The sequence below is a fragment of the Microtus oregoni genome, unplaced genomic scaffold, assembly GCF_018167655.1.
Source record: "Microtus oregoni isolate MIOR12 unplaced genomic scaffold, Mior012 000031F_ref0000149, whole genome shotgun sequence".
Classification (NCBI taxonomy): domain Eukaryota; kingdom Metazoa; phylum Chordata; class Mammalia; order Rodentia; family Cricetidae; genus Microtus; species Microtus oregoni.
The window spans coordinates 15,203,891-15,220,499 of record NW_024543090.1 but is presented as its reverse complement, the minus strand read 5'-3'; the positions used below and the strand labels follow the sequence as shown (position 1 = coordinate 15,220,499).

Here is a 16,609-nt window from a genome sequence, read left to right as displayed (position 1 = left end):
AGGAAGATGGCTTGAATATCCCCCATGGTACAGCAAGGACATTTCCAAATAAGGCCAATGACTGACCCCAAATGAATAACAACATGTAGTTTTAATTGTCTCTACTTGTTGGTCCACCATGCCTTCTGCCATGACTTTGAGGAACTTGGGTTGACTTTAGATCGTATTTCCATGAGACCAGTGATTACCAAAACACAAAGTTCTGGCTAAGACATATGTTATAAATGTTTTTTTTTTTTTACTTTGGCCTCAACTTCTTCCACGTAGACAAGGCTTAGACTTTAGAAAAACAAGAGTTATTTATTTGACCTTATGTGACCCAGGCTTTCAGGTTCCTTCTATTCCCAGACTTCTATCAAGCCCAAGCTCATTTTGTCCTGGGCTCCTCTAAACTGACGAGGAAGTAGAAGTCCCCATCACCTCAGCTGCTGCTCCCCATCTTGGAGACCTTAACCTCCCTCTCTGGAGCACAAACCAGTATAAAGAAAACATAGCTCACTTATTTGAAGAATTAAGGCTTACTCCAGGAAATTTCACCATCTTCTGGGGGTTGAGAGGACAAGCTGTTCTCCCAGTTGTCAGATGTGAATAGCCATCTCTTATGTTGCCATAAGTGACCACACATATATAACTATTGCAAGTTCTTCAGAGCACACTTAAAGCACTTGATTCGATAATTGAACATTCATCCAAAAGTGCCCAGGCTTGGCCTTGGCATCTCCTTCTTCCCTTTTCCTCCAACTTTTGACATTTTCTGGGTCTAGACAGCCTGTCTTGAACCAAGGAAGTTTCTTAGCAAGGGGTTGATCTTTAACATTACAATCAAATCTTCAGGTTATTTTGTGTGACTTTTTTTCCTAACTCTGGGCATTTGAATTTCTAGCCAATTCACAAATAAAAGATCAATGTACTTTTTAGTGATTCTGAAAAAAAATTAACTCTGAGGCTGTGTCTTGTTACCACCTCATTATAAATCCACAAATTACCTTAAACAGCCTATCAGTTACATAGTCCCACAGTTGACAAATATGAAGATCTAATATTCTCTTTTAATGTATCAGAATTTTAAGAATCAATACTGTTGCAAAACTGCAAAGTATTAATGGTATTGAATACACCTTTTCCAAGCAGATTAAGTCTGCCTACTCAGAGGATCTTAGATGACTCCATAGGGTGAGCCAGACCACACTAGTTGACAATTTCCAACAGAAACATACTGTTTTTTTTTAAATAAATCTTTTATTTAAAGATTTATTTCATTATTATGTATACAGTGTCCTGCCTGCACGTACACATGCAGGCCAGAAGAGGGCATCAGATCTCACTGCAGATGGCTGTGAACCACCATATGGTTGCTGGCTAATGAACTCAGGACCTCTAGAAGAGCAGCCGGCGAGGGCTCTGAACCTCTGAGCCAGCTCTGCAGCTCAACAGAAAGTGCACCACTTCAAATCCCTTTCTGTGACATGTTTCTTTTCAAATATATAAAGACTCAGTTCTTTTAGTAGTCCTCCCCTTGTTCGTGAGTCTTCTTTGCAGAGTTCGTGAGGATTCAAAGTGGTGCACTTGCTGCTCTTCTAGAGATCCTGAGTTCATTAGCCAGCAACCACATGGTGGCTCACAACCATCTGCAGTGAGATCTGATGCCCTCTTCTGGCCTGCTTGTGTACGTGCAGGCAGGACACTGTATACATAATAATGAAATAAATCTGGGTCCTTCCTGATTTATGCTTTTATACACCAGACTGTGAAGTACAAGGGTTCCAGTCCTTGTCTTTTGAAACACGCTTGCTCACTTTGCAAGAGAACTGCACAGGCCAGGCCCACACAAGAACTGTGTCTATTCACTCCTGGGGGCTTAGCACTGCAATTGGATTGCTCCTCATTTGTAACCTCTGCCTGTTTCTTATGTTTCTGGTCTGCTGCTGGAAGGTAACTTCAGTAAGCCACTATCTTCCCAAACGCTTGAAAATTTTCCTGTTCACTAAATATTATGTTGCACAGCTCCAGTTACCAGTTCAAATCCAAACCTAAAAAAAATTGATATTATTGGAGAAGCAGTGGGAACTCTTTGCCTCATTCAGAACATCAAACAAATGAAAGCAATTCCAAAATATGGAGGCCTAAATAAAAGATCCTTCCAGATGACTTTGTATTTTATTTCAGGTTTTTTTGTTTGTTTGGTTGGTTTTTTTTTGTTTGTTTGTTTTGGTTTTGGTTTTTTGAGACAGGGTTTCTCTGTAGCTTTGGAGCCTGTCCTGGAACTAGCTCTTGTAGACCAGGCTGGTCTCGAACTCACAGAGATCCACCTGCCTCTGCCTCCCAAGTGCTGGGATTAAAGGCGTGTGCCACCACCGCCCAGCTTTATTTCACTTTTTAAGTCTTACTGAAGGCAGGTTGGAATTGATTGCTAGACTCCTTCATGAATTGTTTTTAACAGAAGCCTCACCTAGAAGAGTTGCAGCCATGGGTCAGTCTTCAGATGCTAATTCCCACTTGGCCCTATTTGTCTTTTCCTCTGACATGCTTCCGATAGATTAATTAAGGCATCTCAGAGTCTCCCTCCCACTTAAATAGGACCATAGAATAATCATTTTCTTTCACACGAGTCTTGGTACCTAAGTTAGTAGCAAGAATATTTTTTCTAGTTCACCCCAAACTTGTAAGCTAAATATAGCAATAAAAAAGTTACATTGCATTTGACCAAGAACACTGTGGTTACATGAAAGACACTATTGGTAACAATCTGTCAGTTAGACTATACTGTACTCCAGGGCACTGAAGTATTAACCAGCTTGCTGGAGCCATCATTTGGCAGGGGCATGGAAGGTGCTGTGTTATTATCCTGTTAATCCAACAGTCAGAAAACAATTCCCCTTGACTTATGTGAAATATCTATATTTGAGGTTCATGTGTAATGCCCAAACTTTTTTTTTTTTTTTTTTTTTTTTTTTTTTGTCAGAGCACCAATCCGTATCTACAAGGAAAGAAGCTGGACAATGTTGTGGCAAAGAAATCTGTCCCTCACTTTTCAGAAGAGGAGAAGGAGTCAGAATAAAGAGAAGACCGGAGGTGGAAACCCACGCAGTACTTCCGTGCATGTTACTAGAGCCCCCGAGAGTGGCAGCATGCGTCTTGCATAGATAATTACGGATGGAAAGCAGCTGTCCTTGCATTTGCCCCCACACCAATGGCTGTGCTTTCTGCTAAATTAGAATAAAAGCTCCTTTTTCTTTTGGAGGCTTTTTTTTTTGATGTGGATCTGCAAGAAACATTACAATTAAAATGTATATGTCAAGTATAATAAAAACGTGGATATGAAATACTCAGATTTCTTGCAGTTTTGGGTTGTGCAGTTTGGGCCAAGTCTGTAAAAGAGCTGGCATTTGATTTTGATTATGTAATGTATCTAGCCCTTGGGCCTTGTTACACACCAATAAAGAAGTTTGTACTGGAGGGGAGGCCCTGACACATCTCACTTGACTGCTTCTTAATAAATGTATGTGCAAGCATTGGCTTGGGAAGTTTTTTCTTTTTAAGTAACAGTATAAAAATCAATTTCTTTGCTTAATACAGCCAAGTGACATGCATAACTATCTAATTTTCTATTTTTGGCTGTGCGCCTAACCTTTAATGGCGGAGCCATCTCTCCAGCCCTAACTATCTGATTTTAGTGCTGATGCTATGAGGTTGAAGATCCCCATTTCACATGTGTTAGGACTGAGAACAGTCAACACAAAATGGGAATAATTAGCAAAATCCAGAATGGAAGAATTTTCAGGACAAGAAACACCCCCACCCCATCCCCATATATGTGAAATGCTATAAATTTTAAAGGACTTAAGAGAAATATGAACCAAATGAAATATGTGTAGCTGTTTCTTTGTTTCCTGATTCAAGTTTTTTTTTTTTTTTAAAGCTATCTATCAGATAATTGGAGAAGAATGAGTCATGCTGAGTATTCGGTGCAATTTGGTTATTGCAAAATTTTATGGGAGCCTTTTAAAGAACTCTTGTGTCTTAGAGATGTCTATTGAAATTTAAGCAGATGGTATTTAGATTTGCTTTCAAACAATCCATTAATAGTGTTGGAGCTGGAACTTTGGATTTAGGTGAACAGATTAGCCATGTATTGATAGCCGTTGACTCTGGATCCCACGTACCTTAGGATTTCCCGTACTTCTACCTCTCTACTTGTATATGATTAAATTTTCCACACTAGCAACAAGATAAGGCTCAACAGTAAGACGAGATTATGGTAAACATTGGCCTGGAAATACAAAAAATAAGGTAGAAATCTTTATGATATGGATATGAAAAATTAATGGAGACCATTTCCCCTGGCCATCATGGAAGGATATGCCACAGGTTTTAGTGGGGGGCAAAATTTGCTCTTCCTTGGCTGAGAAGGGTCATCACGCCCATTCTATCATCAGTCTTTCCATAGAGCTACAGCCAAAGATCTCTGAAATCAGGAAGGTGGTTGTAGTGACCCCAGGGACATTTGGAGAACGAACAGGAACATGTTTGGCACACTGGGCAGAAAGAAAGCATGTTGTAAAGGCACTGGCAGATTGTCCTGATCGAACTTTGACTATGGCACCAGCCCACGCAAGGCCCCTGGATATAATTACATAGTATGTGGGCTGGTGAAGCCCCATCTCCAGAGGAGGGCACAGCGGGGCGGTTCTAGAAGAGAATTTCCTTGGCTCTCGCTGCTGGGGCGGACTGTCTGCTGCTGTATGTTTTGTCGCGGAAGCTACCCCTACCTCCTACTACATGATCATTAGGCTGACCTTTAAGGAATGGCTATACAAAAATGTGTTTGCCACTATGATACAAAGTACTCCAGAATATGTAGGATTCCTGAAACAATCAATTCTGGGTCCAAAGTGTTTCTACCAGGAAACTAAGGTCCTATTAGAGTTGTGCAGCTCTCTGGTGGTGACATGATCTTGGAAAGCTGGAGTCATCCACCATCCCACCGTGACAGACACACAAGTGGCAACATGATCAGCCACCCCACACTCCTGGCCGTCTTGGATCAAGAATCCGATTCCTTCATTAAGCCTGCAAGGCAACAGAACAAGGTTTCTTCACTGCTCTCTTTAGAAAGCTTTCAGGGCTACACAGCTTCATTGGCGTGTGCTACTGAGCTCATCCAGCATTGCATGGGATCTGGGGAACAGGTATAGCCAGGCATCTACTACAGAACACGCAGCAGTCAGGTGCCTGAGCTTATAGGAATCGGGAAGCCGGAAAAGGGGAGCAGGTAACAAACATTACTAATGAGACCATGAGCTCCGGAACCACAATCCTTCCAGGAGAAGGGTAAGCGGGTAGGGATAGCAGGTGGGTGTGGGGTGGTATGGTTAATCATGAACCCATCCACTTGGATGGCTGGTGGGCTGGCGAGATTGAAAGCAAAGTAAGAAGACAGGAGGGAATATGGGTTGACAGACATTGTTTCTGAGATGCAGCAATGCAGAGAACTCTGTCTAGGTTTGGTGTGTGTCTTGGGGGACTCTACTCAAAGATGCGAGGAAAGTGGCAGTGACTTATTTAGATAAAAGAAAGGCTTATTTCTCAGGAAGGAAATTTTAAACTGCCTACCACTAAGCCAATCATGTGATTTAAAAATTGTTAAAAATATAAAAAGAACCATGGATTTATTTCAAACATTGAGGCCAGGGGGTGTTTATGTGGATGGAACAGTGATGAGAAACCACCCCATTCGCTGGGTCATTCTCCCTCCCACTGAATCCTGGTGGCAGCATTAGAGAGGGATGGCTAACAGAATGCTACTGTTGGGTTTCAGGAGGTCTATTTTGTTGTGCTGTTTTACTTTTGTAATAATGATGCAATTATAAGACTCCAGACAAAGAACTTTTCCCGACTTCTATATATAATGCACTATGCTCTAAATAAGAGTTACGGTGACTCCCTATCCAATCTCAGCTCAGTACCCCAGCCTCATCACCACACCCTTCCAAATGATCAGTAAGGGATCCCCAAACATGGGTGTAGGTTGTCTGAAGCAGTGTGGTCAGACACCACCAGCCATGCATGAGTGCAGCCATTCACACATATACATAACATAAATCACCCTTAATAAATGCAGGCTTGTTCTACACCACAAACATATCCCAGGGCAGTAGGATCTTACCATGCATTGGTATATTTGATTACAAAGAGAGCCCAGGAATCTGCCTCAGTGTTTCTGGTTTTGCCCCATAAGGCAACACACTGCTCCAAAACATAGAAGAGACTGGCATTAGAAAAGGGTTTTTTTTTTTTTTTCTGGGCACCAAGTTGGCTACCATGAGAATAACTGGGACTTCTCTGTAAGAAGATATGACTCGCACAAGTGTTTCATGAATCAAGACTATGCCATGAGGGACACACAATGACAGATGATCCCAGAGCCAGTGTAGAGGCTGACCACATGCAGAAATCACAGAGGAAACACACCCGTGAAGTGTAAGAAAGATTCAGCAGAAGGGAAGTGTATCTTGGCATGGGGATTTACACATCTAATCCCAGCACTGTGGGAAGACGAGGCAGGAGGACCTCTGCGAGTTCCATGTCAGTCTGGGCTACAGAGGGGGGACTCAATCTCAAAAAAATATAATAGACAAAGAGAATCCGGAGGAGTAGGAACAGAGCAGTAGCCCACTCAGGAAAGATATTTGAATGCTCATGAAGGTTTAGACAAATGTCTGTGCCAAAAGCTTCCTTCCCCTGTGTCGTGTTATTGGGATGTGACCCAGCAGGTAAAGGCCTCTTTGAGAGGTCTCATGGAAAGGTTTCAAGTCACTGAGAATGTGCCCTCAAGGAAACTGCTCTTTCTCTGTCTCTTTTCTCTGTCTCTCTTTTGCTTCTTGGATACCCTTTGCCACACACACCCATCACGACATACTGCTAAAGACAAGGCAATGGGTGTAGTCAGTCATTGGGTACAGCAGCTAAACAATGAACCAAAATGAATCTTCTCTCTTTGTAATATAATTCTTCAAATATTTGTTACAATGATAGAAAGACAACCTACAAAGCCAGGAGAGCCATGGATGGTTGAGCATTTTGGCCCGAGGAATGATATGCAAAACTCTAAAGACAAGGCTGTGTGTCCGAAACCAATAGGATGAGGAGTTTGGAAAAGAGGAAAACCCTGCTTTATGGGAAGAAAGGATAGGGATTTCTTGACTACAGACACGTTAAAAATTCATTGTCTTGCTCTAGATCAAAGAAAGTCACTTTGCTTTTTCTCTTTGTTGGCAGCCTTTTCTGCAGAATGGTATGTTGAAGACTTCTGCATTTTCACTAATTTCTTGAATTTGCTATCTTCTTATGTCCAGCACTCAGTGCTTCACTGTTAAACAGTGTTTGTTTATTAATTGTGTGTTATAACTCCTTGAGGCCACGGACTCTGTCCTGTGTTTCTTTTTAGCTTGAGATCTTCCAGAGAGCCTTCCAAAAGCAATACCTGTCTGCCAAATGAATGCACATTAAGGAATGTTTTGAAAAACTTACAAAAAATTCATCGTCTTAGTCTGTGTATAAAGAAGGGATGGGCTCCACAGCTCAGTGGGTAAAGTGCTTGCACGGGAGCATAAAAACTTGAGTTTGATTCCCAAACCCACATTTAAACAGCCAGAATGGTGTCATGCTTGTAATCCCAGTACTGTAAATCAAGTGGGTCCCTGGGCATGTGGCCCAGCCAGCTTAGACTAATTGGTGACTTCTAGGTCAGCAAGGGACTCTGTCTCAAACAAACAAACAAACAAACAAATGAGAACTAGGGTCTGGCTTGAGGGAATACCTTGGTCAGTCAGTAGGAAGAATTTGCTGTATAAGCCTGAGGACCTGTATTCAGGTCATCAGCTCCTATGTAAAAGCAGGTGTGCTGACAATCTATAATCCTAGGGCTGGGAGCAGTGCCACTTGAATCCCTGGAGGTCACTGGCTAGTCAGTTTAGCTCGAGGACCCTTGAGAGTCCCTGCCTTAAAAACAATGGTGGAAAGGGATGTGAAAGGCGCCTGACAGCTGTCTTTAGCTTCACGCACACCTGCACACATGTGTACATACACCGACCTGAACACATGCATTTAAAACACACTCATGAGTTCACATGAACACCTGCAACACAGGAACACACATACATACACATACACACACTGCGACAAGAAGTAAGGGTGCTATGGCCTCCCCAATTGACTTTAAGACATGCAGATGATTCTCAGGCTTTTCTTGGAAAGGCCCAAGAGAGACACGCCCCCAATGTTACCGCCCCATGAAAACAGTTCTAAGGTAGGTGTGCAGAGGTCCATCTAAACACCCCCATCTGCTGCATTTCAAGGATGCTGTGCCTGAGTGTATGGTGAACAGGTTGACAACCCTGCTCTTCATGATAGCTGATCTGAAGGAAGCCTCTGCAGTGGGTTGCCCTGTGGGTTTCCATCAGTTGGCACTCCTCTGACCATGGGATTACCCAAAAGCCACATGGGCATCATGCAGGGTATATGTGAGACCTTAATGTATATCAAGCACTATAGCAATAGCCTTCGAAATTATTGGAGACAGACACTGGGGAAAATTGGCCAATCAATGGTGGGCTTATATGGAGGGTTGTAGGAAAAAGTGGCAATCATCTCTCAAAGGCACCTTCCAGGATGATGTGGGATGGTCTTCTGGATGTTTGTTGCTCTTATTGGTTAATGAATTAAGCTGCTTTGGCATATGGCAGAATAGAAAATAGCCAGGATGGAAGATATACATACATACATACATACATACATACATACATACATACCTCTCTCTCTTTCACATATATATATGGAGAGAGAGAGAGAGTAGGCAGAGTCAAAGAGACACCATGTAACTGCTGAAGGAGACAGATGCCAGAACCCTACCCAGTAAGCCACAGCCTCATGGTGTTACAGAGATTAATAGAAATATGTTAATTCAAGATGTAAGAGCTAGCTAAAAGTATGCCCAAGTCATTGGCCAAGCAGTAGTGTAATGAATATAGTTTCTGTGTGATTATTCTGGTCTGAGCAGTTGGGAAACAATGAGCAATCTCTGCTTGCACTAGGAAATTATTCAGCAGCTTTATTGAAAGCCAGAGATACCTAACTAGGACCGTAACTTGAAAAAGTAACATGTGAAATCACACGAGGCCGGGATTTCTCCATGGTTGGGGTGTAGCAATATTCAGGTTGTAAAGAAAATCTCTTAAGAGTTGCTATTAGGAGGGCTGAGATAAACAGACCTGGGAGTTTATCTAAAGAGACTGGATATGCTAGTGTTTGATGCATTTAGTGTGATGGGAGAAATTGTTGTTAGACCTTCTTCCCAGCAGAAACCAAAACTATATATGCACGGGAAAATATATGTATTGGCAGTTACAATTACAGACTCAAGAAGTGAGAAACACGTTAACAAATCCCCTTGGCAACCACAGTCATCCCTCAGAAGCAGAGCGTCGGATGACTTTTTCATCTTTTATTGCCACTTTCCTGGTTACATTTCACAGATTCATTATGTAGTTATTTTCAAGGACATATTCTAGTTGCTAAATGCCGACCTGTGCTCTGGGACTGGGAGGCTGTCCTAGCTCATTCTCTGTTGCTATGGCTATGATAAAACACTGTGACCAGAAGCACACCCAAAGGAATGATTTGCATAAGCTTCCAGGTCACACAGTCCATCCCTGAGGGAAGTCAGGACAGGAACTCAAGCAGACACCGTAGAGGAACACTGTTTTCCTGATTATCTTAGCTAGCTTCCTTATACAACCCAGGCCCACCTGCCCAGGGGTGGTGCTGCCCACAATGGGCTAAACTACACCTCAGTCATCAACCAAAGCAATCTTTCCTAGACATGGCCACTGGCTGGTGTGAGCAGTTCCTCATGAGAGGTTTCTTCTTCCCAGGTTATATCAAGTTGACAGCAAAAACTAACCCGCAAAATCTTGTGCAAAAATGTCTAAGATGTGGGTTCTTACCTCATAGAGCTTATGGTATATAACATGATGAGCAAAAAATGCTGTTATCTGCTTGTATGCAGTCTTCCATCATTGCAGGTGAGGGAAGCAGTTCGACACAAAACTGTGTAATTAGAGTTACACTGATCCTGGTTTTAAGACTGAAAGTTGTGTGACTTATCGAGTACCTTCATTTTATGAAATCTTAGCTCTTTCATCTGACAAATAAATGGGCGTGGCCACACCTACCTCATGAAATTGATGGGAAGGTAAATTCACTACAATACAGTACCTGTATAAAAGCCCAATTTATATGTCAAACTTAGAGATAGCCAGATTTCAGTGCAAGACACAAATTCTCCTCTCTCTGAGTGTTTTCAGATGAAAAGAGTTTACTATGAGGCATTGCGTACTTACAAAATTATTTGAAGCTGCGACGGGAATCCGAGGCTGGTCTTAGTCAGTTCAAGGTCACAGGCTTGGCTGGGATGTAGAGGTCAGGAAGTGGTGGCTGGTGTCACTGCCCTGACAACAGCATTAAGGCTGATGCTCAACACCCCAAAGCCGTTTTCTGGACAGTGGAACACTGACTTGCCTGCAGCTAAGGTTTCTTGTAACAGACATAGCAGCTTGTAAACGAGGTTGGTCTCTCCTTCAACCTCTGAATCTTGTGCATCTTACTTTGTGCTCTAGTTTGCCTCCAGATTCCCGACTGCCAACTACCGTTTATATTTTCTATGGAGAGATAGCCAAACTATTGGTATCTTGTCTGTTCTGTCAAGAGCCAACACACGGCGCAGCTGTATTGATCTCACTTTAGTTATTAATCCACTTTTCTCTAACAGCGTAGAGGAGAAAGGTGTGATTGTGGAAATTTGAAGATGATTTTTTCCAGTCTTCTTGTCTGACAAAATAAGAAGGCCTACTCTATAGACAATGAGTATAGCACAGTTGCAAGACGAACTTAAGGGATGCCATTAGTTTTGACACAGGAGTCGTTCCCTCCGGCCTCAGATGCACAATGACTTCAATGAAAAATATCTTTGCCCTCTTTTAATACGTCTTGACCTTATTTTTGTTGGTTTTTTTCCTAAGGCTGTTAGTTTATTTAATATCTCAAATGTTAGGAACATTTCAAATTGAATGATGCTATTTTTGAGTGTTTGACGGAGGAGTAATCAGTCATATGAGATGGTTGTCCATGAAAACTCAAATTATTTAACAACTAGCCAATAATATCCAGAGAAAGAAGTAATTATTTTTCTTGTAAAAGCACAAGAACTTGGGAATCAGCAGGGAACAATGAGGGAACCAGAAATGAACTAAAGAGATGCCCCAATATTCTATTGTACCCACTATCAATAATCATGAAGAATTTCCCAAATCACTTTTTACATATTTCTTGACTGTTGATTCATCAAAGATCTCTTCAATAGATGCACAACTGAAACCACATTGCAGCATTTTTCTTAAGGAAAAAGTGGGATTGAAAATGTGAACATAGTTTCTCTTCTATTCCTGCAATGGATATGTTTGATAGAAAACACCGTCAGCCGCTAATACTATGTTAATATGCTCACATCACTGGGCACACAACCAAAAGCTGTAACATTCCCAAATGAAGTGAGATCAGATGTTCTGGGTGCAGGGTGTCTCCCAGTTCTACATCCTAATAGACAGGGAGCTACTTTGGGATACAGTCTGTGAACACTCACCAGAGGAAACAGATTTTTCAAGTGGCTGAAGTGTTTTTTTGTCCCTGATACATTATAGATATGAAGGAATTTAAACATTCTTCCCATTGAAACAATATAATTTTCTCACCACTATTTTCAAACATGTCTTTCTTTTTATAATTTCCTTCTACTTTGTACCAACTTTTCTGTGTTTCTTGTGAGAAAAGAAAGAAGCAGGGCTCATTTAAAACACTCGTGTCTATGATGGGTGAAACCGCAAGGCTCTTGTGATGTTAACTCGCTTGGAGGAAGATAATTTAAATTTCAGAGTATTTTGTGTTCGGAGGGAAAGCACACCAAAGAGAACGGCTCTTTTCAACGCATTGTATTACAGGAAGGAAGAGATCAAGGAAGAGCTGCTCTTAAAAATGTCAAAATATGAGAATATGATGGGAAGAGAGAAGGAAAACAGAGCAGTTGGAAATGTAAAGATAAAAGAGCTGGATCCAGACATGTCTATGTCCTTTTCCAGAAATGGAAATTGTAGTAGCAATTTGGGAAGAGATATCGAAAAACAATATGCATTAACTGTTGCGTGTCCCTTTCAGCGATGAACTTGGAAGGGCTTTAGAACACGTGGCATAATGGCCTCGTGGTTCATCTGCGTATGGCCTTGCACTTGCTGACTGATGAAGGGAGAAGCCGAGTTTCATAAGAAATTAAACACGGAAGAAGTAGCAGAACCTCTTTTCTAGGACAGAAAGAAAGAGGAAAGTAGCTGCTAGTTGGCTTCCGGATCATCAGCAGAGAAATAACTATGTCCGCCAATGAAAGTCACATTGAGAGGGATCACATACGAAAGACCTGTTAATGTCCCAAAGCTTCTGTTGTGTGGGCATCCCGTCCCCTATTCTCCTGATGACCCAGGAGTGGACTTGTCTAAAGCTGTTTAAGTATCTGGGGGTTGAGCCCAGGTGCAAATAGAATTCTTTCCACGACATGAGTTATTCTCAAAGCTGGCTGCTTGTCAAAATCATTTGGAAAGCTTTGTAAAAATACAGATTCTTCGGCCTCAGCCCAGGAAATTCTGATTCAGTAGTCTAGTGCATGCTCTGAGAACCATTTTCTTTTTTTTTTACCTTTATGGTCTACCATGACTCTGAGATAATTGATTTGGGGAAACACTCCAAAGAGAGATGGTGTGAGAATGAGTGAAGACAGGAGCCCAGAGAACTTTACTGATTCGTGTGTATATTGCAAGACTACACTCGGTCATACAAAACTCAAGGAGATCTGGAAAATATGCTTAGACTTTCCCCTAACCTTACTCCCAGAGTCCAGACCTCCCTTGTTAGCTCAACTGCTCCTCCAGGTCTCTTCCAGGCCTCCTGTGATTTGCTTTCAGAAGGTGCGCACTGTTGATCATGTTCCCTTCTCCCAAAATAAATCCCAGTGAGGTACCCAGTCCCGCCTCACTGAGTGGAAGAGGAAGAGGCATTTGCACTTAAGGTCACTCTCAAGGAAACTTAGCCTTGACCTTGTTCCAAAACAAGAGCACTTTAAAAATCTGGTAAAAATATGCATCACCCCCAGCCGCATAGTCAGTAATTCTTTATTTTAATCCATATGGCTTTCTTCCTTTGTTGTCATTGCACCAAGAGTAATAAGAAAGCTGGAATATTTCCTACTTCCATAAAGTCTACCCAGAAACCCAAGATAACAGTGCACTATTAACTTCTTGTGTAAATTATCTTACTGATTTTAGTGAGATGAACATCCAGTGTGACCGCACACAAACCTTACTTCTCAGACAGGATCTGAGAAAATCAACCTTTGTTTTCCAAGTGATCTCCACTCTTTGACATTGGCTTCCCTGTGTTTTTAATATTACCCTAATTTTTTCCTAGGCTATTAAAATATTCCAATAGTCAGAAGTTCAAAAGGAAAATCATATTTTTTCTGACAAGGAATGTCATATTTAACTTAAAGACTATGAATCTTTTGAATATTAAATACTAAAGCTGCCAGGAGTCTCATTTATTTATAGATCCTTAGATAGCTCTGTGGCCTAGATAGAAAAACATCACCTATAACAAAACTGTAACAAATGTGTCATGCCAAAATTTTTTAATAAAAGATAAAGTTTATATATTTCCATCTGTATTTAACAGTTTTATCACATCCAGAAATGGACTAGATTTTTATAAATGTCAGAAGAAACAGTATCACATTCATAAAACAGAGATTTACCAGGGTGACAGAACTTGAAACCTAGTTCTCCGTGCAGAAACATCCAGTAAAGGCCTCATTTTGTTATCATGTGACCCAAGGACACCCTAGCTGCATTAGCTCAAACTGTCCACTTTGGTCCTAGGATTCCATTCTCTAGGGTTCCCTTAGGTTGCATGGGCCCTGGCTTCACTTCTGGGCACCTATGTGTTTCATTATGTGTAGGCATAGTTGCTCAGTTCTAAACCAGCTTCTAGAACTTATAGTTGGTGATAATCCTTCTCAAGCTTCAGTAGATTCCAGATCAGTTCAGCCTACTACTCTATCTGGGCCAGACATCCCAGATTCCTCTATTCTATGCCTGTTTGTTTAAAAAAAAAAAAAAACAATAGGATATTCCATTGTGAGAAAAAACTGGTCCAAATCTACATGGTGGTACCCTGAATGATCAGACCTAACTAACACTTAGCAGAGAGAGTAGATGCCAAAGCTTGGAGGGATGGAATCTTTCCATTGGTTTTATAGGGATGGGTTAAGGTTCCCAGTGAGTGGATGTTGTCATTGCATGTCGTTCCTGGTGCATGGGGGAACCAAGGAGCACAGGGTGTTCTTTTTGATTCCACAACAAACATAACAATAGAAGCTCTGCTTGAGGACCACAATGATCCAGAACCACAATGCTCAGCTCTCCAGGGAGCTTCAGCTAAAATGCAGAGACCAGATCAGGCTGAGGACGCACAGAGGGGGTTTCTGTGTGGTCCTGTGATTGTGTGGTCATCACCCAAAGGAGAATGAGAGCAACTCTGCTCTTTTGACGGCTCCATTTGAGATGTTTCTGACTTCCATGTGCCAAGCTGGCGACCATAGAGGTAGTAAAAGAGAAATGGCTCTTGTCCCCACACAGATTTCATGGACAGGTGGAGGAAATGCATGAAAAGTAGACAAATTATCAAACTGAGTAATTGGAAAGCTTGGTAAAAGCTAGGAAGTGCTTTAGGCAGAGGCCTAGCAGAGTTCAGCAGATTCTCAACATTTGCTCAAGGGTTAATGAGACAGCATGGTGGAAGTGGGCAGGACAGCAGAGAAACCGTGGCAGCCATCCAGATGTGAAGTGATCATGGCTTGGACTGGGTCATTTTGCAGTCAAATACGTGAAATGCCATGGGCAAACAGTTTGGGTGAACACCAACATAGTTCCCTTGGCTATGGAATAAAATAGAAGCCAGAATGCAGCTGATGAAACTTGCAACAATGTAGTTCTGATTCAGCTCAGCCTGTGCTAGACACCCAAGGACTAGAAGAAGTGAGGTTTTTTTTTTTGGTTGTTGTTGTTTTTGGTTTTTTTTTTTTTTTTTTGGTGGGGGGAACTTCTCGGGGCACTCAGGGCTGGTTTGCTCAAGTGCTGGGTTTGCAGACAGAGACTGAGACAATCAGGAAAGCAATGAACAGAGCAAAAATGGGGGTCTTTCCCCTCAAATCCCTTGCTATATCTAGATAATTTAAATACTCACATTGGAAACACAATTCTTGCTTTGAAATTTGCCATTATAGTGACAGGGTTCCTTTCTTTTTTTCTTCCTTAGATTGGTGTAATGGAATTCATGTGGCAATAACTGTTATAGAAAAAGCTAAAGCTTGGGTACTACTTACAGAACCTACCAGTCTTTAAAATAAATGGAAATTTCTATTTAAAAGTAACTAAGTCTCTGGCTTTTCTCCATTCTTCTCTCTACGTCTCTAGTTATATTTATCTCCTCCCTCCCTCATTCCTTTCTTTCTTCTTCTCCTTTCTTCTCACGAAATTCAGAAGCCTAACAAGAGGCTCAGGCTAGTGTCCCAAGGTTTTCTAGAATGTGAAGAAGCAACCATTAGCATTTCTTAGAAAGGAAATCTACCCCACGCTGCCTAAAGACATGGTGGATTGCTCTGCTTGGCAATGCAGCTGCTGGATGAATCATTAGGATTGGTTTTCAGCCAGGTTTCACCCTATCACAACATGCCTTCGTGACGATGACTCACACTTGATAATCTTGGAGCACCGTGTGGCATGGTGACTTCCCTCTAATATGAAAGAAGCGAAGGAACGCGGACTGGTGCCTGAGATACTGCGATCCCCTTACTGCTCAGGAAGATGTGGGGATCAGAGTCACCAGAAATCTCCCTGCACCTGGCAGACATGTGGGAGATCATCTGAAGCCCGTGTCTGGGGACACACAGCACACAGCCATGCTGCCCACTTCACAGCTTGTCCACTTTGCCTCTCTTGTTATGTGACAAGCAATGCAGGGTATAGAAACAAACATTGCAATCAAGATTACCTTGCCACGTTGGAAATGCTTCCCCTCTTTCAGAGTTCTTTCAACATCAGGGCAAACAGGCTAGAGGCTCCTCTCTGAGGGTTTTTTATAGCTGTTGTTGTCCTGGATATAAGTATGACGGAATTTCTCTGACAACTGCTTTCTTCCTTGTCTGATTCTTTCAATAGATGCTATGTTTCTCTAGAGAGTGTGTCTCAAATGCTTTCTGTCTACGAAGCTCTTTGCGGACATTAATAGACAAAGGGTTAGTTTATATAAAGCACACACGTATTGCTCTGACGTAAGCAACAAGAAGACCATAGTTTACATTTTTTTAGATTTTCTTTTAAAGAGGAATGTGAGATCATATTCCAGATGATCCAGCCTTTTAATCCAGAAAGCAAAGGAGTGGAAAAGATTTAAA

At 41.7% G+C, this 16,609-nt stretch overlaps 1 protein-coding gene across 3 annotated transcripts in view; it reads left to right on the top strand.

Annotated features, from left to right (window-relative positions):
- The window catches only part of Scg5 (secretogranin V), a 46,312-nt gene extending 42,800 nt beyond the window's left edge, over positions 1-3,512 (top strand). For all 3 annotated transcript variants that reach the window (XM_041678804.1, XM_041678805.1, XM_041678803.1), the window contains exon 6: positions 2,963-3,512. In XM_041678804.1, the coding sequence (XP_041534738.1) occupies positions 2,963-3,058 (96 nt within the window). In that variant the 3' untranslated portion in view covers positions 3,059-3,512. The remainder of the gene's footprint in view (positions 1-2,962) is intronic.
- The last annotated feature ends 13,097 nt before the right edge of the window (positions 3,513-16,609 follow it).